At 44.0% G+C, this 22,884-nt stretch overlaps 1 protein-coding gene across 5 annotated transcripts; it reads right to left on the minus strand.

The window, feature by feature from the left end:
* Positions 1-534: 534 nt before the first annotated feature.
* LOC120950448 (uncharacterized) lies at positions 535-22,675 on the minus strand. 5 transcript variants are annotated; one of them, XM_040368464.2, is made up of 5 exons: positions 22,340-22,675; positions 5,127-8,492; positions 2,683-2,792; positions 2,426-2,607; positions 535-2,342 (listed from the first exon to the last, which is right to left on the minus strand). In XM_040368464.2, exons 2-5 carry the CDS (start codon positions 7,155-7,157, stop codon positions 1,945-1,947), a joined length of 2,721 nt encoding a protein of 906 aa, XP_040224398.2. In that variant the 5' UTR covers positions 7,158-8,492; positions 22,340-22,675; the 3' UTR covers positions 535-1,944. The 5 variants fall into 5 exon arrangements, with proteins under 5 accessions (XP_040224398.2, XP_049462813.1, XP_040224401.2 ...); XM_049606856.1 differs by lacking the exon at positions 22,340-22,675 and adding an exon at positions 20,459-20,998; XM_040368467.2 differs by lacking the exon at positions 22,340-22,675 and adding an exon at positions 11,099-11,245.
* Positions 22,676-22,884: the final 209 nt, after the last annotated feature.

Here is a 22,884-nt window from a genome sequence, read left to right on the forward strand (position 1 = left end):
GAACGATACAATACGATTAAAAACACACAACCGGACACATTGAAAACACACACACACACATAATACCCGTTATAAACAAAATAGTATTAATGTTAAATTGAAAACAAAAGATTGCAAGCTTAATACCACCATTTCTCAACCAAAAAAAAGCGTCAATACATTGACAGCAAACGTGAAATCGCATCATACCGAAAAGATAAAGAGGATGGTAAATTACAACAATCGACTGATGATTGTAAAGAAGAAGTAAAAAAAAAAACATAAAAAGGGACACGAAACTACAGGGTAAAGACAGCTCGTGCGCCCCGTTCGTAAACCGGCCGGTCGAGACCTTACCTGCAATGTGGTGTAGTAACGTAAAGCGAATAAACAGAAATAAAGATAACAAAACAATTTAAAAAGAAACACACACAGACACACAATAGCAACTGGAAATGAAATTGAATATTGATTTTTTTTCTCTCTCTTTTCGGAAACAGTGGAAAGCTAATCAGTGAGCAAAAAAATTTAAAAAAAAAATAACAGATGAAAAAGTGATTGGGGGATTTGGGAATTTTTATTCTAACTAGCAAAAATTAAAAAAAAAGTACATCTTACACGTAAGTACGGATGCTAAAAACTAAAAACGATCCTACCACACTCTACTATCCCCTCCCTAACACTACACTTCTATCACGCTCCGGGGCACGGAAGATTTTACTAACATGTTTCCTAAACTGTTTCCTAAATTACCTAAATTCCTATACGCGTTTATATACGTAGAGAGAGAGAGAGAGTGGGGGGTGATGAAGGGAGTGAAAGAAATGATAAAAAAAAGAACCTGCTGTCCCTACAAAGTACTTTTGTAATCACAAGAGCCCTGTGTTTGCTTTCCTTTAAGTGTGTTCGTAACTAATAAAACCTTAATTGGCGGATTTGCCTAAACACTACGCAAAAGTACACTACGCACACACACACTCAGTGCAGTTAAATATATGTTCGCTTACATCCCTTTTTCGAAAAGGTATCCTTCTACTACTGGCAGCCTGATGATGATGGTGTGGTCCCTGGTGAAGGGGGGAAAAAGTGGGATAGTTTTTTTGTTCAAATGTTCTAACCGCCGAAGAAAAGCTCCTCCAAGATCACGTTCTCCTACTTAGAGTGGGATGCAACGAATCGTTCTAACTACACGTTTAAACCGGCGCATTGCAGGTGCAGCATTGGGTTGGCCCGTAAAAGCGCGAAAGCATGGCCTAATAACATTCGATCTCGTCCAATTCTTTCTTCCTACCAGATTGCATATTTGTCTTATCGATAACACATTACAGCACGACCCAAGGGGGGAATAGTGTCTTAAGTTTCCTTCTCCTTTGATTCCCCTGTTCCGTTTTCTACCAGACTAATCCTCCTATCACGATTCATTCACCTCTTTCCACGCTCTTTTGTTCTCTTCCCTCATTTCAGGGCATCATTTCACCGTTCGATAAGGCAGCATCTTCGATTGACGTTCGTTTGAACTACGGAAAGCGCTTGTTGTAGCTGTTTCTTACTTCCATTTTTCTAAGCTAGATATGGAAACTTTTCTCTAATGACGTCAAAAGCCGAACACAAAAAAAAACGAGTAAACACTCAACCTTTTTTGACTATGAATACTTCAAACACATCGTTTGCGTTGCAAAACTGTATGCTCTGAGGTAGGTGATGTCCTTCGCGTTTGAGTGTTGAGGAGTCGGTAGGTACAGGGAAATGATTGTTTTCCCCTTGTGAGGTTGTATTAGAAATTCCTAACCGGTAAGGCTTGCTGTGAACACACGTGATATGAAAGGAAAAGCTATCATTGCTATCGCTTAGAACCTCCAACAAACAAACAAAACACCGACAGACACACACACCGGCTCGTTGAATATAAGTACAAAAGGCACCACAGTTACGCACAGCCCCCTTCTGTCTACCTAGCATCCGGCCTTAGGCCGTAACCGTTGAGCTAAGGGCTTCACTCTCCTTCTCGCCATCGTCCTGCTCCTCCTCGTTGTCGGCCGTCTGTTCCAGCGAACCGATCAGCCACGCGCACACGCCGGACAGGAAGATGAAGAAGCCGGCCGCATAGAACGAATCGTCCCACCGGTTCGTAACGTCGTACAGGAAGCCGGCAATCGGAGGTCCGATCAAGCTGCCAATGCCCTGCACCAACAGCACCAAACCGTAGGCGACGGTAAAATCGTCCAAGCTGACCAACCGCACCATTATGATCGGAGTGAAGGAGAACGTGCTGGCGAAGGTGAAGCCGAAGATGATGCATAGGACCACCATGGCCGGGTAGCTCCAGATGAGCCACGGCATCACGAAGATCGATGCACCGCAAACTGTTAAATGCAGACACGCAACAAGGTTATTTTGAGTTGCTTCTTGAGAAAGGGAAGGACTGATTGCGAAAGGTTCGACTTACATGCCAAACAGACGCCGTATGTTTTCCCAACATCCACCCAGGGCTGATCGCCGAGCCAGCCGAGCCCGACCATGCCGATCGTGTTGGTGATGCCGATCAGCGAAATTAGGTTCGCACCGTCCTGCTCGCTGTACTTGTAGTTCAGCACGTACTCGGGGATGTAGAAATACGGAATGATGTACCTTAAATGAGAAAAAAATCGTTTATGCTTTTGACGCCATTTAGAGGGTAGGCAAAGGTGTCGAATTTCCACTTACCAAACGAACAGCAGCAACGTCGAGATGGACAGCATGCCGAAGCGGAACTCGAAAAAGAGCGAAAAGTCGAAAATCGATTTCAGCGTGTCAATGAAACTACCGTACCATGGCTGAATAAAGATGATAGAATTGGACAAAAAAAATATTAAAAGCTTGAAAATGTAAACAAACAAGGAAAAAACATATTCAAAGCTAAAATATATATATAAAAAATGTTATAAAATTCCTTTGCTTTTCCTATTTTGCCCATATACTGCCAGATATGGTTCGTCGACATGCAGAATCAGTTACTGGGTCAGAAGAGGAACTGCAGCGGTTCCTATTCCGAAAGAGGTTCACGTTTTGTACCGGAGTCAGAACAGGTCCAGGTATAGTTCCAGGATTGGAATAAAATCGAGATCAGGTCTAGTACCGGATTGGTTATTCCAGGGAAGGTAAATGTTCAGTATTTATTCTGAGACCGGTATGAGTTCAGTATCGGTTCCAGGACCTGTATGGGTTCTTGATCAGTTCCAAGACTTGCATAGGGGTTGTATCAAGTCCAGGACCGATATGCGTTCAATATCAGTTCCAGGACCGGTATGAGTTTGGTTTCGGTTTTAGGTCTGTTATATGTCGTTATCAGTTACTGATTTGAATTGCGGATTGGCTGCCGATTATTTGGACGTACATATCAGAGTAAATTTAAAATTAGTAAATTCTGTTCATTCCAAAGTATTTCTAAGCCAAATGGTGTAAAAAAAACTAGAAATTTCTTATGTCCCTTACTTCTTGAAATAAAGTAAGAAATTGAAGAATTACATTTTTTACAAGATTTTTTTGTTAAAAAGCAAGTACACACAATCGGTCCTTTTTCAGTTTTGTTTTCATGTCTTTTGTTTTAGACTCTTTTAACCCTATTCCAGGCAACCGGCTACCCGAGTAGCCAAATCGATTTTGATTGCTCATTTCTCGGATTCTAGAAAATCGGTTGACTTGAAATTTGGAATATGTGTGTAAACCACAGCCATCTTGCTCTGGAATTTTTCATAGATTTTTTTGCGCATAATTAACCAATTTTTTAGAATAAATTTTTGCAATACCCATATTCCAGGCAACCGGGCTGCCAGGGCAGCCAGCGACTTTGGAGGTTTATAACTTTTGAATGCGTAATCCAATAACGATGCAATATTCTGAAGAAAATTAAATAAACTAATGCAGTTTTTATAACTGTGCATAGATTGGTTCAATTCGCTACCGTTTTTTAAGTTATAGCTTTTCAAAGTTGACAGGATTTTTTTGAAAAAAAAAAAAAATACAAATCGTAAAAACTTGTCTTATCACCTAACAAAATTTTCACATCAAAATGGATCTAATAGCTTTGAGAACTGTACATTGCACGTCAAACTTATTTTTTCAGATTTTTTTCTATGAGCTATAAAAAAGATAAAAGTGTTTCGATTTGAATAAAAACCGTTACAACACACCTGTCATCATAATTTTAAAAAAATGCGCATTTGGTACAAATGCAAAAACTTCATAAAATGGTCTCTATTGGTTAGTTATGTTGATTTAACATTGTAAAGAGACTGAATTTAAACATTGCATTGTGAATTTAATTTGATGTTGGTATCTTTCTACCAACAAGGGTCATAAAGTAACGGTTTTTATTAGAATTGAAACTCCTTTATATTTTTAATTATTAGTAGAAAAATTCTGAAAAATATATGTAAGACGTGTAATATACAGTTCTCAAAACTAATAGATCCATTTTGATGTGAAAATTTTGTAAAGAGCTGAAAAAAATGTTTTTTACGTTTTGTATTTTTTTTTCGATTAAAAATCCTTTCAACTTTGAAAAGCTATAACTTAAAAACGGTAGCGAATTGAACCAATCTATGCCCAGTTATAAAACTGCATTAGTTTATTTAATTTTCTTCAGAATATTTCATTGAAATTGGATTACGAATTCAAAAGTTATAAGCCTCGAAAGTTGCTGGCTACCCGGGTAGCTCGGTTGCCTGGAATATGATGTTTTTTTAGGTTGCCAGTGACAGGGTTAAAGTTTTTGGTTCTAAATCGAAAACAAAATTAAAAGGATTCAACGTGCAATTTGAAAAAATAATTAATGCCTTCGACACTAAAAAATATAAAGTATAACCACGTGACTTCGATTACTAATGGAGACGCATGGTTGCTTTGCACACGAAGCACGTGTTTGCGCAATTAGCGATTGAATTGCATTTGAATACATCGGCATCCGCAAACGGACAACTTTACGCACGATCAGTTGTCATTTTATCTGCTCTAGAGCAAGACTCGATCAACCGTTTCCTATGTCTGATTCTTCATTATAACGAACGTGCTAATTACTCTTTTGACCTGCCGCCGAACCACTTCAATGTCAACGTGGCGCTAAAAAAAACAAAACAACGCAACGACTATTAACGAGCGTGCAAACTCACCTCATCTTGCTCCTTGGCGATCGTTGTCATCGAGTTGCGATAGATGTTCGGACAGGAGGACGCCTTCAACCGGTACCGGTGCGTGTTGAGCAGCGCACCGCGATAGTGGATCGAGTTCCGGTGCAGCCGCATGTCCTTGTAAAAGTTCGAGTACCGCATCGAATGCTGCCGGCCGAGCGAGGTTTGCTTCTTCAGACCGCCGCCCCGTGGCGCCACCGCCCGCTGGTGCAACCATTTGGTTTGCTTCGGCACCACGAGCGTCACGTTGGTGTCGACGTTCGGGTTGAAGATTTCATTTTCGTACACCACATCGAGCGAGTTGCCCCGGAAGCTGCGACATTTCTCCGTCCGGCTACCGTCACCAATACTAGCACCACCACCACCCACGCCACCACCGCTTGCCGCATCACCGTGCGGTAACGGTACGACCAGCGAGCCGGCCAGTGCGACCTCATCCAACGACCACGTGCTGCCGCCCGCCTTTACGTGCAGCTCCTGCGCCCGCTTCTCACTCAGATAGCCGTCCTCCAGCGAGGCCACGCTGAGCGTCTTGAGCGACGCGTGAATCCCAAGACTAACGCCATCCGGGTGGTGCTCGTGCTCCTCTTCGTCGGACAGCTTCTCGTACGAGTTGAGCGTTTCCGTGCTGGCGAGCCGTGCCTTCGCTTGGGCCAACCGGCCGCTACGCTTGAACGTCTCCTTCGTGAGCACGTTATGGCGCAGAGATCGATGGCTGGCTTGCAAATTACCTCCTCCAGCACGTGGACCACCACCACCACCGCCGGCACCGTGCTGTTCCTGCTCGCTGAAGAACGTCGGCAGTGCGACCTCGCTCGAGTACTTCTTCGTCATCGCCGGGTCCTCGGGCGGTATTGCCTGGTTCGCCTCGGTGTTCACGTTCGTCACGAGCGTGTCCAGCACGTGCTCTTTCGGGATGCCCGTCTCGATCAGCTTCTTGATCTCGTCCAGGTACACGCTCGAGTTCGAGAACGTCTGGATGCTCTGAGCCCTGCTCTCCAGCCGGCTTTCCTCGATCATCCACTCGGGGTCGCGCATCAGCGCACCCATCGCCACCATGTTAAACAGCGTGCCGGCCAGTATGAGCGTCGTTCCGCGCCAGCCAAAGTTGTTAATCAACCACTGGGTCAGCGGGGCGTACACGAACGTACCGATGCCCGTGCCGGACGCCCCGATACCGGTCGCAAAGGTGCGCCGCTTGTCGAACCAGAAGGCCACGCACACGACCACCGTCACGTAGCCGAAGCCGAGCCCCACCCCGGACAGGATGCCGAACGTAAAGTACAGCTGCTCGACCGACTGGCAGATGGAGGCGAGCACGAAGCCCATTCCCCCGATGAACCCACCGAGCATGGTCATCTTGCGGCAGCCGTACCGATCGACCAGGTTCGACATGATCGGCCCCGACAGGAGCGGTACCGCGATGAAGAGCGACCCGATCCAGGCCGTCTTCGACTTGGACTCGCCAAAGTAGTCGAGCAGCTCGGTGTAGATCAGGCCGAACGAGAACGACACGCCGTCCATGATGAGCGAGATCATGAAGGAGGAAAACACGATCACCCAACCGTACCCGCCGTCCGGGATTTTCGGCGGTTTCTTCTTGTACCCGCCCTCGTGGTACGAGGACAGGATCGAGTCCGCCTCCGACAGCTCGGATATCAGTCGAATGCGACGCGTGCCATCACCACCACCATTGCCTCCACCATCGCCAGCGGGCTCACCACCGACGCCCGGAACCTTTAGCTGTGCCATGCTCAGGTTTTTGCCATAATTGCCCCCGCGCCCCGGCGGTGAACCGGGCGGCCCGAGGTCCGTATCGAGCACGGTGCTGAACGTTACCTCGTTCGTGTTGAGCAGGTTGGTCTTGATCGCTTCGAGCTCATCGCGCCCGATGCGGCCGGGCGAGTGGCGATTGTTGTTACGCCGATCCTCCTGCTCCTCCGTGAACGGTTTCACCCGCTCCGGCGTGATCGACTTTTCCGACGGATCGGTAACGCGTATTTCGAGCACCATCGTATTCGAGCTGGCTTCGACGCACGGTCCCAAGTGGTTGCGGTTTGCTTCTGTGTGGCCAGACGAAATCGTTCATTCAGCACACACGCACACACACACACACACGGACACTCTAAGACACACTTAATTTAAATGCTTTTCCGTACGCGCTCTAGTGGCAGTGATGTACAAACGGGGGAAAGGTGTCGATCACCGTGCCTCGACCACTACTAAACGACGCGAACGAACAGCTGTCCCGAAAGGCGGGTCAAGGTGCCACTGCTACTAACACCTGCCTGCTTCTTCTTCTCCTCCTCTTCCCACTTCGGTACGATAGACGCAAACGAAACTGGCCGCGTACTGGCGTCGTCGCCGATAGAACGGATGTTACTACGGATATTCTTGTTGGCGCTGGCACAAATAGCACGAGCACGAAGCAGCTTCACGCTGGTGTGGGTATTCCGGCACAATTTACTGTCTCTACTACCACTACTACTGCTACTACTACTACTACAATTATTGCTTCTCTTATTTAACCTGCTGCTACTGCTGGCGGCGCGGGCGGCGGTGGTGGTGGCGATGGTGGCGAAGGCGATGTCGGTGCGGCGAATGGTCGTTATTCCGGGCGTCCGGGGGTCCTGCGGTCTTCCCGTCGATCTGAGCCGCGGGTCCTTGGGCAGATAGCGCAGACAGTGGGTGGCGGATTCGGTGGCGGACGCGTATTCCCGATCACAATGCATAAGTGTTGCTAGCAGTGCGTGTAACTGGCCGCGGCGTCTAGCGTTGCTCGTTGCTTCCCGTGCCGCCGGGTGCGTTTTCATCAAGCCGGACAATTCGGTGGCTCTCTATGGGGTGGTTCAGACACACACACACAACTACGGGTACGATTGGTCGTACTCCGCTTTGCTCCTTTCAACGCGGTGCTGGTAACTCCCCCTTTTGCGTAGGGTGGGAAGAAGCTACACACGGCGTGTCGTGTCGTGTCAGGCTTCTGCTACGCAAGCTGCAAAGCCGGACCACATTTTGCAAACAGAAGCTTCGGTTGTCTCTTTGCACGTTAGCCCGCGAATGTCAGGGTGATGGGCGAGTTCACTTCACTCGAGCTGCTGCTGATGCTCCCTTTCTTTGCACTACGTTGTCTTGGTGCGATCTACTTGCGATCTTTCCCTCACACACAGGGAAAAAACACTCTCACTCAAATTTGCTTTGCGCACTTCTTTTTGCAAAACCGGACGCAAACAATACACACAAGCACACACGCTTTGGTCCGCACGTGAATGAACGGACTAGGGAAATGGGAGGAACGGAACACCTTGTTTGTTGTGCACGCGGCGGGACGCCTCGGTTTGGCAGTATCTGAAAGTATAAATATAGAAACAAGCATACGGATTAGATGGTGCTTTAATGAAGTCCACCGGGAAAAACAAAATTTGCGTCCACACAAACACACACACGAAAAATGAAGTGAGTTCTTTAGTAACCTTCAGCAGGAAAGGCGTCGGAAGATGGAGCGGGAATGTTGGAATGATATATTACACAGGCCGTTAAGCAATTGGCATCTCATATTCAAGTAAGGGAGAATGTAAATTAAACGACGTTGTCACTTTGACGGGGAACGGCGAACGGCCTTCACCTTACCCTTGAACCTGAAGGGAGAATGACTTCAAAGAGATCTGTTGTGATCTGAACGAAAATTGAAAACAAAAATCGTTTTTCCCCCTTAAATCCAGCTCATTCACAGCGGCATTCCAATTTGCCCGATTTTGCAGTGGAAAAACAACATTTCAACACGTTACATAAATCTCGCCATAGACGTCACTAGACTATGGCACTGCTGCCGGAAAACAAAGTGGCCACTTGCCAACCAGCACACTTGCTACTAATTCCACAAATCCGTACAGATTGTTAATTGAGATTATTTCCTAAATATTATTACCGAATATAACAAAAAAATTCAAACATCGTCCTATATACCGCCCTTTACTAAGATTTGGTTCCGGCCGGTCTCGGATGATTGTGTCATCGCCGGCGCAGTGACGTCTTTGCTGATGACGATGACGCGCCACCCAGTCCAAGGACATGGTGAATGTTTTTCAGCAGAATAGGTCGAAGACCGAAAGCCGTACCGCGGACATCCGTGGAGGAAAGATGGGGACGGGGAGAAGGAGGGGGGGGGGGGGAAATAAAATGGACCATTCTGGCAAACTGGCGTCAACCGGACGAGACACCATTCGACCGGTGCGTGCAAAGTTGGTAGAAATTGGGCCACTTGGGCGGTGTGAACTATATTGGATGGGTTTGGTTTGGAGGGGAATGGTTTCTTATGCTATATTATTGAAGTTCAATGCAGAATTAAACAAACTATGTATTGGTAGGATGATTTACTGGAATAATAAACAGATAGTGAACAACTCAATGGAGCAAATAATGTTCAATAAAGCTGTTTATTTATAGACTGACACACCAGTCATCTCAAGCTCCACAATAAAATGCAAATCAAACTGATGCCCTGGTCAGTTTCTAATGTTATCATTATTATTCAACACTATTTCATCATTATTCAACACTCGATCCATGTTTTTCAACAGCTGTCATATAATTGTGACAGGCGTATTGTTGGAAAACATCTGCAAGTGTTGAATAATGCTGTTAAAATGAAAAAAATGATGCAGAAAACAATAACCGTTGTAAAGCTGCACCAGACCTGAATTACATTTAAGTCTTCTTAATGTTTTATACAGTAAAAAAATGAAAATTCTAATACAAAGTCAAAGCATTCAAAGTTATCGATATCTTTTCCAATAAAGATGTTAGCGTCTAATTATTCCCTGAAGTAAGTGGTCAAGAACCCTCGCTTTTGGTTATTTTTAAGACCGAGAAGAGTTTAACAATCGAATAAAACACACTTTTGGGGCGGTCACGTCAACTCGAACGACTAAATAACATGCCCGTCATGGGTTCAAGCCTAGAATGTACCGTCCCCCGTAACAAGGATCGACTATCCGGCTGCGTGGTAATGAATTAAGTCTCGAAAGCCTGTATAGGCCGGCATGTCCGCGTAGGACTTACGCCAAATAGAAGAAGACACTTCTGAAACGTTTTGGACAATATTTTGGAATCTTATTCTTCTTCTTCTTCTTGTCAAAATGAACCTCCTTTTCTAGTTTCAAATGTATCACTTCTCCGAACTCTAATATATCTTAGATATGTGGGGAAGGTCAGGGTGGAAATTCAAACTTGTTCAATCTTTTGAAGTTCGACAGAGAGTTGGATTTCGGCCTTTGTGTGGTTTTGTTTTGGAGTATTGTGAATAATTTTGTAGGAACATCGTTTGTTCTTGCGTTAAGTACACGAAAATTGTGATTTCGAAAGCTCCAAACTTTAATGCTTACGCGAGAGACCTACCCTAACAGCTAACAAGACTCTGTAGCAACCGTTAGCAAAGACAAACTAAATAATTCCATCGCAAAAGCTGCTATGGATATAGTAGCAAAAGAGAGCCCCATTTCCCTCCCATTGGGAACGTGCGGTCACAACCACCATGCTGCCTTATCACGAAACGCTACTCTCCCTTACAGGTGAAACGAATCAACATAATCTCACTAATCCTTTTCTTAGTGTTTCATTTCGAGAAAAATCGGACACAAACACACAGCCATCCACAAAGTGATAAATAAAGGGATAAGATAGCACACGATTACACCAAAAAGTGTCCGAAATTCCCACTCGCAATTTACGGGTGGCGCGACATGCTGTGGGTTGGTTTTCGTGGTAAATGAGCTTGTCTTATCGGATCATCCCGATTTAAGATACCCGCAGGGAATGATAAGAACCACTGGCTTGCTGGTGTGTAGGCAACTAACCTACGTTTACTGTAGTTCTGACGAAGATTTATAGTATTTTCTCACAACTTAAGCACACACACATACAAGGTATAACGTTTTGTTCTTCATTCTACTCACAACACAAGACACTTTCCCTGAACGGATGCCGATGCAGTCTGACTTTACTGCTGACGGCGTTGTAAACCATAACGCTTCGTCAGCCAGTCCACATGGGCATCGCACTTTCACTCCACATCGTACCACGCTCAGACAACAACTGGATGGACGATACGGCGGGCGTTCCTCAGTGCCGCGCGGTATGAGAGATTCATTGAATCGTTCCTTCCATTCCCATCGCTCCCATCAACCCATTCCCTTGTGTCGTACACCGGCGATGGGTTCTTATCATCTCTCGTAAAGCGATGTCCCTCCCCGGTAACCTCTGTGACCACCACCACCACCACCACCACCTCCTCTCCAATGCAATTATTCAGCCAAATGAGGCTGAGTCAACAGTCTCAAACGTGCGCCAAACCCTTGCCCGCCGTTCCTGAATCTGGAAAACGGAATTATCAGTCCCGATTACATCCCAGATCCAGGGGCCAGGCGACGATCAAGCAACTGCCAAATTGTCAATGAAAGTGTCATCGAGAATTAGCCAGATGACACACACATTAAAACCTTGGAATGTAATATTGGTTGATTGTTTGCCAGTTCGATAATAGAAAAGAGCAATCGAACTGGGTTAGAAACAGCTCCCAACTGCTCTCATTGCACATCCGAAGATGGATGGGTCTTTTTTTATTGTGGAAGGATTGTTTCCAAGTTTCAGCAATTTCAAGATAACTCAATTCCACGGGTAAAGCGACTCCTCCCAAAAGCACACAGCAAACATTTACCTTTCCTTGTGGTTTATTACGTGCTTTACATCACAATCTCATATTAGCTTTGTAATGTATACTCTATCACAGGTCTCGTAGTAATCCTTTCCACAAACAACGTGCCAGATGTTGGAAGAACTCTAAGAACTGTAATATACAGACCAGTAACAACCCATACGTGCCCTGGAAGGTCAGCAAATAACCAATCAAGCGACAATTGTAATCTTTTATCACCATACATTAGAATGCCACGTTGTCACGCGCTGTCTATCCATCAATTGGCTTGCAAAGTGGTACGTGGTTGACGGGCGTACTTGGTGGGAATGCACTTTTTATCGTGCATTATCCGTTCGGATGGAGCTTACACTATCGTCATATAATGTGCACTCCACACCCTTGTGTCTTTTTTCACTCTCTCTCTCTCTCTCTCTCTCTCTCTCTCTCTCTCTCTCTCTCTCTCTCTCTCTCTCTCTCTCTCTCTCTCTCTCTCTCTCTCTCTCTTGTGTGCTGAGAGTAGTGCAAACAAAGATTGTATACTAGTGAATTGCCGACATTTGCAAGCCCGCCTCAGGTCGATAAGCGTCAAGGTTTTAACAAATTGCAACCATCTGCGGTATTCGGTAATATAGCGTTCGTTCACAGGAAACTATTTGTGGACGTTTTTTATGGGCGAAACGATTGTGAGGATTGCGCAACGGTTGTTCAAACAGCTGAAGTGCAAAACCGATGGAAAAGTAGTATTTGAAAACAATCGCCGGAACGATAAATACACAAATTGTATGTGATATAATTCAGATGGTTGGATTCTAATATTCAAATTGTAAATAATGATAAGACAAAATTGATTTTCAGAAATCAGGTTTTGAAAATGGCATTGCAATGTAATAACGAAGCAATATTTTACTATTACACTGAATGAACAACGAAATCAACTAAATCAATTTCTCTATAAATGAGCGAAAAGCAATTCGTCCAGAATCTACGAGGATCCTGCTTCCATGTGTTTGGACTTAGCTAGATAAGTACAGGCTCTAATATCGGATCAGTAATGATATGTGTCAAAAAATGGAATTTTTCAAAAATACAAAGAAATCCCGTCATGTCCCGTAAAATCTTTACAATAAGGACTGTTTATATCATTAAAAAACCTAAACGTCAAGAATCTGAATTTTACGATAGTAAGATAAGCGTGTCCGACCTTGGCATGACCAAGCCACTAATGAGCTTGAATACCTGTGATCCTGCGTCTATACGAGGGATTTAAAACCCAAACACTACAGTATGTTGAATTCACCATCTCTTCGTTACAAAGTATTCCCATCTTCTGATCTTGCACGAAATATTAAAGTACTTCTCCTTAGAACTTGCCCTACAAACTAAGATTCAATGTCTACATCCACTTCCCGCCACCGTGTGAGAGATAAAGTGAGAGATCGTCAGATATAGGTCTCAGACCCTCCCGTGTACACATATCAATTTAAATAAATTCACCCAATGGCCATGCAGTGTCCACCCGAAAACTTCTAGCCATCAACCGCAGTATCTCATCACAACAGGGCGCATGTCGCCACCACGCGCTCTCCCTCCCTCTGTCTCACACGCACACGTCCCACCATTTCGGTTTGCACCGGTTTGGTCCAGTTCCAGCCCGGGATGGACCGGGGTAAATGTGCTCTGGTCTGGGACGATTGCCACCAAACGCAAGAGCCGCTCGTATCAATCGCTTTCGCGTCGACCGAACGTTACACTTCTTGCGCACGGGCGTCGGTTGGTCGCGCATGGTCGGGCACTTTTATTTTCCTTCCCGCGGGAACTGATTTGTCCGCCATGACTCTCATTTTTTTTTTCGCTGTCCCACCATCAAATGCATTCTTTTTCTAGCCATAACAAATCTTGACGCACACGCAAAGGGGGCACGTTCCACGGTCCATCCTTCAAAAGTGCGCGAAAGTAATGCGCATTTCGTTTAATAGGTAACCACAGAGAATGCGTCCAATTGGACACGCGGACCGTTTCCAGAAGATTGGGCCTGCAGTTAATGAATGGACGAAGGCACGGCGCCTTCAATTGTGGGGTATTAAGGGGTTGCCCGCACAATGGGGATGCAAAATGTATCTAAATTGAGCAGCGTGTTGCATATCGATCAATTGGTGTGGATGCAATTTTTTTGCGCATTTCTTTAAACGGTCAATCTATTCCAGCAAGACTGGTGAACGAGTGGTAATCAACCCGCGAAACCGATTGTTTATTGTGATTGCTAGTGCTGGTAAGCAAAATGCTTTGGTGTTGGTGATTATATTGCATCAATTGCAATTAAACCCATAACAACAGCTTTCTAGTGTCAGCTAACAACAATGATGTAAGAAAAGCTGCATTTCCGACAACTTGGAATTTCAGGTTAACCTTTGGAACCATTGTTTTAGTTGTGCATTTTCCTCGAAAATCCAGAACGTTGGAAATTCCCGTCTCGCTCACTTCCATCTGGACAAGGCGTTCATCCAATTAACGGTCACCACACGATACCAGCTTTGCCGGCAGGTTACATAAAACGTCATGCTTAACAATTCACCACAAAATTCGTCCGTCGCTAGGCTAGCTGTACCACCTGGAAGGAGCAGTTCCACAAGATATCCGCCTATATCGAGTTTCGTTTCCGGACAGCGAAAAACTCCGGAGCAGTTGCGTGTTTCCATTTGTATAATAAGGTTCCTGTGCCGAAAGTGAAATATTATGCTAATTCGGGAATGCATTTCCCTAGCACTATTAAAAAATAAAATGCTATGCATCATGCATCTCCCGGAGAGAGCGAAATAAAGGTTTTCCAAGGAGCAAACATGCTCTATGCACTAGACCTCCGCAAACTAATAAGCAGTAAGGGGGCAAACTAATTTCCCTATGTGTGCAAGTGGGTTAGCTGTCCAACCAGTACATCAACGGTGTTGCAAAACCCATTGCGTTTCGCACGATCATTCCAAAGTGTGATGGCTTTTTAGAAGCCTTCACGATACGTTAGAATAGCTGCTAGAGCTGTACGGGGATTAGTGGCACGCTATCGGCATTAGGCCACGCAATTTAAACGCACCACGATTGCCCACGATTGCTGGGAGGCTTTTCAAAGGTCAGCAATATTGATGCCCGAGTGCAGTTTAATTTGCCAAGATATGCGAAGCACGACGGGGGAAAGCAGTGTCATAAACGCAAAACCCCACACACAAACGCGAGACGGCGGCGATAAGCTTATCTTGGTGACGCAAGTGGTACGTGGTTGGTACTTTATGGACCGAAGGGAAGAGTCATCATCGATGGTTACGTTCGCTATTTCTCCTCCTCCTCCTATAGCTAGTCTAGACGATTATGATGTAGGAGACGATCGATTGATTACAGAAAGAGGTTCATTTCTTTCTTAAGTTGCAAATTTCTCGAACAAAGTATGATCTTGTTTTATCGTTGAAACAAAATGAATCACTGTACACTTCTTTTCAAATCAATCATTAACCCCATACATTAACGAGCTTCATTAAAATTAGATTAATCATAATCACAATTGTCAACCGAATTCCGGTTTGAAACAACCCTTGTGATGGAAACACACGCTAAAACGTTCCCATGGATGTGTTTTACTTAATTGATATTTAATTCAAGGTCCCTGTAAGGGCACAACGCATCAACTTCATAATAAACTAATTAATCGTTCTAATAAAACACAAATACAGCCGTTGTACTTGCACAATGTAACGTCGGCTCGATTGATACTCTCCGCCACAAAACGGTACCCGATTCATCCGACTCATTCCGCGGAGCGCCATTTCAAATCTAATCACATGTTTTACAGGGAAACAGCAACAAAACAAAAACCCCCGAAAAGAAATAAACATTACCACGAGCTGCACACACAGGCGAGTAAATTATTGCGCCAATTTATCTCCTCACTATCTGCGCCGCTTATATCATCGCGATTAGCTGCTACTACTACGCAATATTTTCACAGTACCCGGCCCGCCCGGTCATTGCCATAAATCGTCCTCCAGGATGGCTGATGTGTGGGGGCTGGCTGGTTGTGGTTGCGAATTTTTTGCCCCGTTGCCCGCCGGTCACAGGAATGTCTGGCAAGGGATTGATTGCGGGCATACTTTTATTATCAATACCCCGTTCCTTTATTTCATCCCCAAGCCCTATTTCCGAGGAAGCGGGTGCAATAAATAGCAAAAGCGTGTGTGGAAGAGCGTATTGTTTTTCTTTCTTTTTTGGGAGGGATCGTCCTCGACTACAGCATTAAAAGAAAAAAAAAATTGCCCTTGTACGACTACATTTGACCGGTACTGCCACACACAGCAGATAAGCAGATGGACGAGGTCGAAAGTGAGCAAAAAAGAAATAACGGAACTGAATTAGACAGCAAAAACAGAGGCACGCAAATTAGAAGGCCGACCGATAGAGTAAAACGATAAGACAGTTCGATTTCCTCTGGACTGGCCGACCGCAGCGTGATCGCTTGGGGCGGGTGAGGCTCTTGTGTCTTTATCAGGGGACCACGTGCAAACCAGGAATTGATAAAAAAGGGTCGCAGGTAGCATCATCACTTCTCGGTGCCATTTTATAACACCGGTGCGGGCACCGTTATACTGTTATCGCGTTGTTCATTCCCTTTCACCTTCGATGAGTAATGAAAGAAATATTTTCGATCAATTCAATGGAATTGATGGATTATAACAAGGCATACTCAAGGAAATGCAATGACACACGCCATGGACAAGATGATTAAGTTTGATCCGACGATCGATATTCTCCATTCTTTCTAGACTAGTTTATGTGTGCAGTGTTTGCTAAGGGGAAATGGTCCATTCGAGGCTTGAACCCCCGACGGGAATGTCGTTCGAGCTGCCAACTGTACCACGAGACAGCCCCTATTCATCTTGTGTTAGTATCTATTTTTTATCGTTAACGTTTAAATAATGCAAAAGACAGAATCAAAGCATTGCAATTCGTATCGCAACTTCTACTCCAATAGATAGGAAGCGATTCTGACTTGGGCCAGGTGTCTTCTTCCTGTAAAGCACAATTACTGTTGTGTTCTGTTTCATTGCTTTTATCATTGATCTTTTGCTCGATGATGATTGGTAGTCCTAATTGGTAAACCTAATTGGTGGTAGGATGATCAGCCCTACCTCTGAAGGACGTAATGGATGAACATTGATTTAATCTAGACCTGTCAGATGAGTCGATAAAGATATTCACTATACCTCCAGGCTGACACTCTCTGAAGTATTTCTCCAGGAAGCTCGGCTAAACATACTAATATACTTTAAATTAACGTTGAGCTAGTTAGGGCAACACTGGAAGCTCGGCTAAACATACTAATATACTTTAAATTAACGTTGAGCTAGTTAGGGCAACACTGTACCTTTGTATGGATATACAAAATAGATATCTTTTTCAGGCAATGAGAAATCAGTATTCTTCGATCATTATCGATGTAATCATTTTGTTATCTCTTTACAAGCATCGGTCAGTATTTAAAGGAAAGAAGCGTTATTCCACTATTACATTGCACGATTTCCATGTCCGATCAACCAAAAATAACAAAAAGTTCTTTGAAAAAGAACAGTAATTGATGGGGAGGGGAGTTATCGTAGTACAATCGGCAGCTTGTACGACTTGATAACATGTCCGTCATGGGCTCAAGCCTCATATAGACCGCTCCTTCGTAGGAAGGACTGATTATACGTCTGTATGGTACTGAATAAGTCTCGAAAGCCTGTATAGACCGGAATGTTCGCGTAGGCGAACGAAAATAGAAGAAGAAAAACTGATGCTTTGAGGAAGTACACTTGTGCTGATCTCTCTAGAGCGTTCTCCGGCTATTGTTAATTCGATTCTGACTCCAAAAACGGAACCATCAGTTCCGCCAAGGATAGCAGTTCGAAAAGCGTCAGAGTCGTCCGGAGTCGTAGTCGTCCCGATTCAGAATCATCCGGCGTCGGTCGTAATCATTCGGAGTCCGGTCGATACCGACTCCAGACCACTCTTACTACGACTTCAGACGATTCCGTTCGACTACGAATAATGCTGGCGGAACCTACACATGCATAAGACATTTTTCGAGTAGGAATAGAGTTGTCTCCGATTTTTTTCCTAGCTTTACTAGTACACACATAGGAATCAGTCACGAAAGTTGACATCGGTTATGGTTTTTACCCATATTCTATTTCAATGGATTTAACAGGTTTGTCAATACGACTTTCAACGAAATAGAAAAGATTTATTATAAAAAAATTACAGCAAAGATCTGGTATTTTGATTTCTAGAAATAGGTTGTAGTCAATAGAAACAGTTAATGTGTATGCAACGGATAACATGTACATGTAATAGATCCAACAAATACGGAACATCTTAAATCCAATCTATTGGAATGCTCAATAAATTAGTAATCATAAATATTCACTGATACTACACTCTATTTAATTTGATGGACGCTACCATTTAAATTACGCCAAATTAATTCCTGGCATTCGCTGCATCCAATTCAGCACATTTCTATTCATCATATTCAGCAAACGAACCCCAATGTTGGCGCCAAGCATCGCTAAAGAACTGGTTTTTGAGATATTTTTGTGCCTCATTCGCATGCCCATAAACCATTCGGAACGTTCGCGATTTCGGTCGATAACGCGATGCAAAAAAAACAGTGCCCAACTCTAATTCCATTCCTCAAGCGTGCCAAAATCCTAAAGCCTCCCAACAAATTGCTGTCGCGCCTCCAAAGCCTTCAAAACGCGCGTGTCTCCATTGCATCACACAAAAGGCGCGTGTTTTGGATGGATCGTAGCAGAAGTGAGACAACAACAAAAAAGGCCGCCACAAACTAAAGCCCCAAACATCGCATTACTAACTGAGCCGTGGAGTGCCCCGGGGGTAAGCTTAGAACGCGAGGTTTTCGCTGTGTTATGCAAGCTGGCAGAATGGTGAAACGAAAAAAATAAAACATAAACAGCCAGTGCTTTGCCTTCCGTTACGAAGTGTGCTAACGCTGGCGTATCAACGACCGATGATGGAAGGAGATTGGGAAGTGAGTTGTAGAATCGTAATGAAACGTGTTTGGTTCTTTTTCCTCTCCCTTTGCCGGCCCGTGTCAATACCGGAGCGCTGACAAAGAGTCTCGTTCCAACGTGCTCGTCATGAAGATCATGACGATCATGACGCGATACGTTCTCATCTGGCCACAATGTCATTATCAATGTCTAATCTCGCACGGCCGTCCGCTACTGTGGGAAGGTTTAGTATACGGACCAAAGGAACAAAAATCAATTAAAACGCGTATTAAAGCCTTCCTAAACGAAGCTTTTGCCAAGGGAGGTAGTTTTTTTCTGCACCCGTTACAACCGGTTAGTAGTGGAACTAGCTTAAAGATTCAAGATTCAGTCTCCAATCGGTCGTGCCCAAGGGTAGCGGCACACTCAATTGAATGTTTACATTGCGTTTATTAATTTTAATAAACAGTCCAACATCCAACGGCACATGTTAATATTTCAATGAACGAGGCAATTTGTAAGGCACAAGAAGAAAAAGGAAAGAATGTGATAGATGAAGAGATACGAGGCTATAAATAAAGCCACACTTGGTTTACAATAAAAAAAATGCTGTGAAGCGATTTTCAAAATTTATTTGGTTTATTTTGTGATGGGAATTATTCTCTTTTTAATATCTTCATTGACAGCAAATCTTCAATTTTCTTTACGATTCAAACAGCGTACACAGTAATAATACTTTAATAATCACAAAAGTAACAGGTTGTAGTTTTTATACAAATGAAGGAGTTTCAAATCTGGATAAGAAAGTCCTCAGTGAGAGAAATAATATCTTAGATAATGCAATTTTATTTGATTTCAGTCTCATTGATTCTATGAGTTTAAGAAATACTTCAACCCTCGTTAGCTGAATCTTTTTTTTGCATAAAATGGATTATTCAATATATTAAAGAAAAGGTATTAACGTGTCATATTATATTAATTAAAAGATTAAAAAATTAAAAAAAAAAACAAATGTAAAGATTATTTTCATCTTGCTACCGATTCTCTATTAATTTTACTGACATTCTGGAGCTCTTATACTGTTTTGAACTATAGTTAGATTAATTATATTGAACATTGATCAATTATCAGTCCATAAACTATTAAGTTTACAGAAATTGGTTTCAATTCCTGTTTGTTGATCAACATTTTTTGATTATCGAATTAAATAACTTTTTGAAAGTTAGGACTAAACTACTTGTTTATGCAGAAAAACGGGCAAAATTGTATAGCTTTCATAAATTAATATAAGAAATAATACTATGAAAAGGAATTACAATTAAAAATTTACAGTTTTTTACGGTATTCACTAAATAATTTGTTGATAGCTAAGACCAACAGTATATTGAGATAAATAAACATAAGTAAAATATATTTTCAATAAATAATGATTGTAATAAGTGAAATTACAATAGTAATTTAGTAAAAGCAAATTATTAAAACGAATTAATAGTAATAAAAAATTAAAATCGTATACCATTCTTAACATGATACATTTAGGAAAGGGTTATAAAAAAAACTTTATACAATAAACTTAATAAAATACACACCTTTTAGCAATGGTTTCAAATCTTAATCCCAAATCTAAAACTTTTAACACCTCAGGAATGTACGAAAAAGCGAGCTACGAAATGTATCTAAAAAAAAACGGCACTGGTTTCAAACTTGGCTGCAGAAAACGGTTCCATCTGCACAAACCGGCGTTATACAGCAAAAACTCGAAACACCCCCTTCACCACGCTCGCTAGAGTTCAGCCCGAGGGTGTGTAATGCGTTTATGCTTGCGTGCGAGTGTGTGTGTGTGTGTGTGCGGGTATGCGGCAGTGGAAATTTCCATCCATCGTTTTGTCTCTGCACTGCGTTTCGCTGCCGGTCAACCCGCTGCTGCTTCTGCTAGTGGTGGTGGTGATGGTATTGAATGCACAAGAGAAGCTATTTTATCTTCGCCGGGATGTTTTTTTTTGCTACAGTGTTTGTTTTTTTTTGTTTCACTTCAAGTCGTGCCTTGAGTAGAGAAGTAAGGGGTAGTTCTGCCTAGTGAAGCACGGAAGCACGCTGAAGCTAAATAACCATAGCAACGGTGAGGATTTTTTGTTTTAGAATCCCACGAGAAACGAACATAAATATACTCAGGGAATTTGGATGAAGTGAAACAAGCCAACGGAAACAGAGGTGGCAGGGGATCGTTCTTTTGATAATTTTAATTGCGTTGCACACAGCATTGACGTACTGACCGATCGGTGCCCACCAAGCATAATGATCGCACACCGGCCAGAGCGAGATGAATGAACAACAAAGACCGGCACAGACAGTGAAGGGGAAAGAGCGGAACACGAGACGGCAAGGCAGGCAGGCATGCTGTCAGTTTGAACAGCTGATAAGTTGCAACACGATCGATGCAATGCTTTCCCCCTTGTTCACCCCACTGCCTTGCCTTCCCTTTAATGACAGTTCTACAGTCACCGGCAAGATTTACATCGCCAGCCCAAAAATACAGCACACACACACACGGGGAACGCGGGAGAGAAAGAGAGTCGGAAGAACGGTTTATCTTTGTAGGTCAAAAACGCACTTCGCGCACAAACACTCACACACAGGCAAGTAGGCAGTGGAAAAGAAAGAGCTGCGAAAAGACCTTGAAGTCCTGGTCGGAAGTGTGCCCGCTGAAGGACATTGCGTAAGGGCACGAGGGCCATCTTTGCGGGGAGTTTACCGATTAAGAATGGGTAACAAAGACGCCACTGTGTGTGTGTCGTTCCGTATGACACACACACGCCTAGTTCCTTCCACAAAGCACTGCAAACGAGCTTTACTAGCAAAAAGGGCCTTCACCTTCCCTTTGCCCTATTTTCACACCTTGCTTGACCTTACGCACTTTTGCCTTCCGTTGCAGGTGCTTTACACTGCCTAAAAACACGTTTGCTTTCCTACAGAACCCTGTTCTCGCCCCCTGGGAGGGACCTCCTTTTTCCCGTCCAAGCGGTACACACTGTCACTTTCCGTTAGAAGAAGGTAGGCCGGCAGGGAAATGGGGGGAATGGTCGCGCGTGAGGAAGAATATTTTTGTTTCTTCGTTTTCTGTTCGCTTCCTTCGATTCGCGAAAAAAAAAGTGACAGGTTGGCTGCTACAAGATTGCACAAGAGCACGCGCAGGAAGGGGTAACTTTACTGTTCTCTGTCTCCCTCTCTCTCTCTCTCTTATTCTATCTCTCCCTCTCACTGTTTCTATGCCGTACGCATGGGACATTCACGCGGTATCACGAAATACGCACGCACGGTTGCAGACACACGCACACACAGACAGCGAAGGCAAGTGGTAGTAAGCGTGCGCACCGGGTGCTAAAGATACGCTGATACTGTTCATGTGCTTCGTGGATGTGTTGCGTTTTGCAGGGTTTATTTAGTACATTTAAATACTACCACTCACTCACCTCTGTATGTTCGGAACGACCAATGGTCAAATTATTTGCTGAGCGATGTGGTTTGGGCTGCAACAAACGCGAAACTAAGCTGCACTACACACGCACGCACTCGGATAAGAATGACGAATATCTTCCTGCCTCTGCCTTTATAGTACACGCTCTGGCACACTAGACGGTTTTGCGGCGGAGAGCAGAGCAGACGGTCGGCCTCTCGGGTATACACACAAGCACTCACTGCTGGCGCAGGTAACGGAGAGCGGAGAGCAACAGCAAAAGGGAGAAAGTAAGTCAGCCAGAGTCCACAGTCGACCGTCGCCGGCAACGAACGCAATACGAATATAAACAATATGAAACAACAGTGCGTCCTAAAGGTCCGCACGGTTCTGTTGCGCGATGCTACTATTAGGTTGGCCCAAAAGTGTACGCAGCAATCAAACGGGCGTGAAGAACCGATGCTAATCAGTTGGATATCGTTACATTTTGTATACACTTTCTTCATATCCAGTCCCTGGTCATACTTGGTTATTTGATAGAAAGATGTACTATAATCACTA

Source organism: Anopheles coluzzii, chromosome 2, assembly GCF_943734685.1.
Source record: "Anopheles coluzzii chromosome 2, AcolN3, whole genome shotgun sequence".
NCBI lineage: Eukaryota > Metazoa > Arthropoda > Insecta > Diptera > Culicidae > Anopheles > Anopheles coluzzii.

What these genes read in the sequence shown, in the direction of transcription:
- LOC120950448 (XM_040368464.2), bottom strand. Translation starts at nt 7,157, where the DNA reads ATGGTGCTCGAAATACGCGTTACCGATCCGTCGGAAAAGTCGATCACG. An exon ending in ACGTTGCTGCTGTTCGTTTG is followed by an intron (nt 2,608 to 2,682) that starts GTAAGTGGAAAT and finishes TTCTCATTTAAG; the next exon opens with GTACATCATTCCGTATTTCT. An exon ending in ATACGGCGTCTGTTTGGCAT is followed by an intron (nt 2,343 to 2,425) that starts GTAAGTCGAACC and finishes TGCATTTAACAG; the next exon opens with TTTGCGGTGCATCGATCTTC.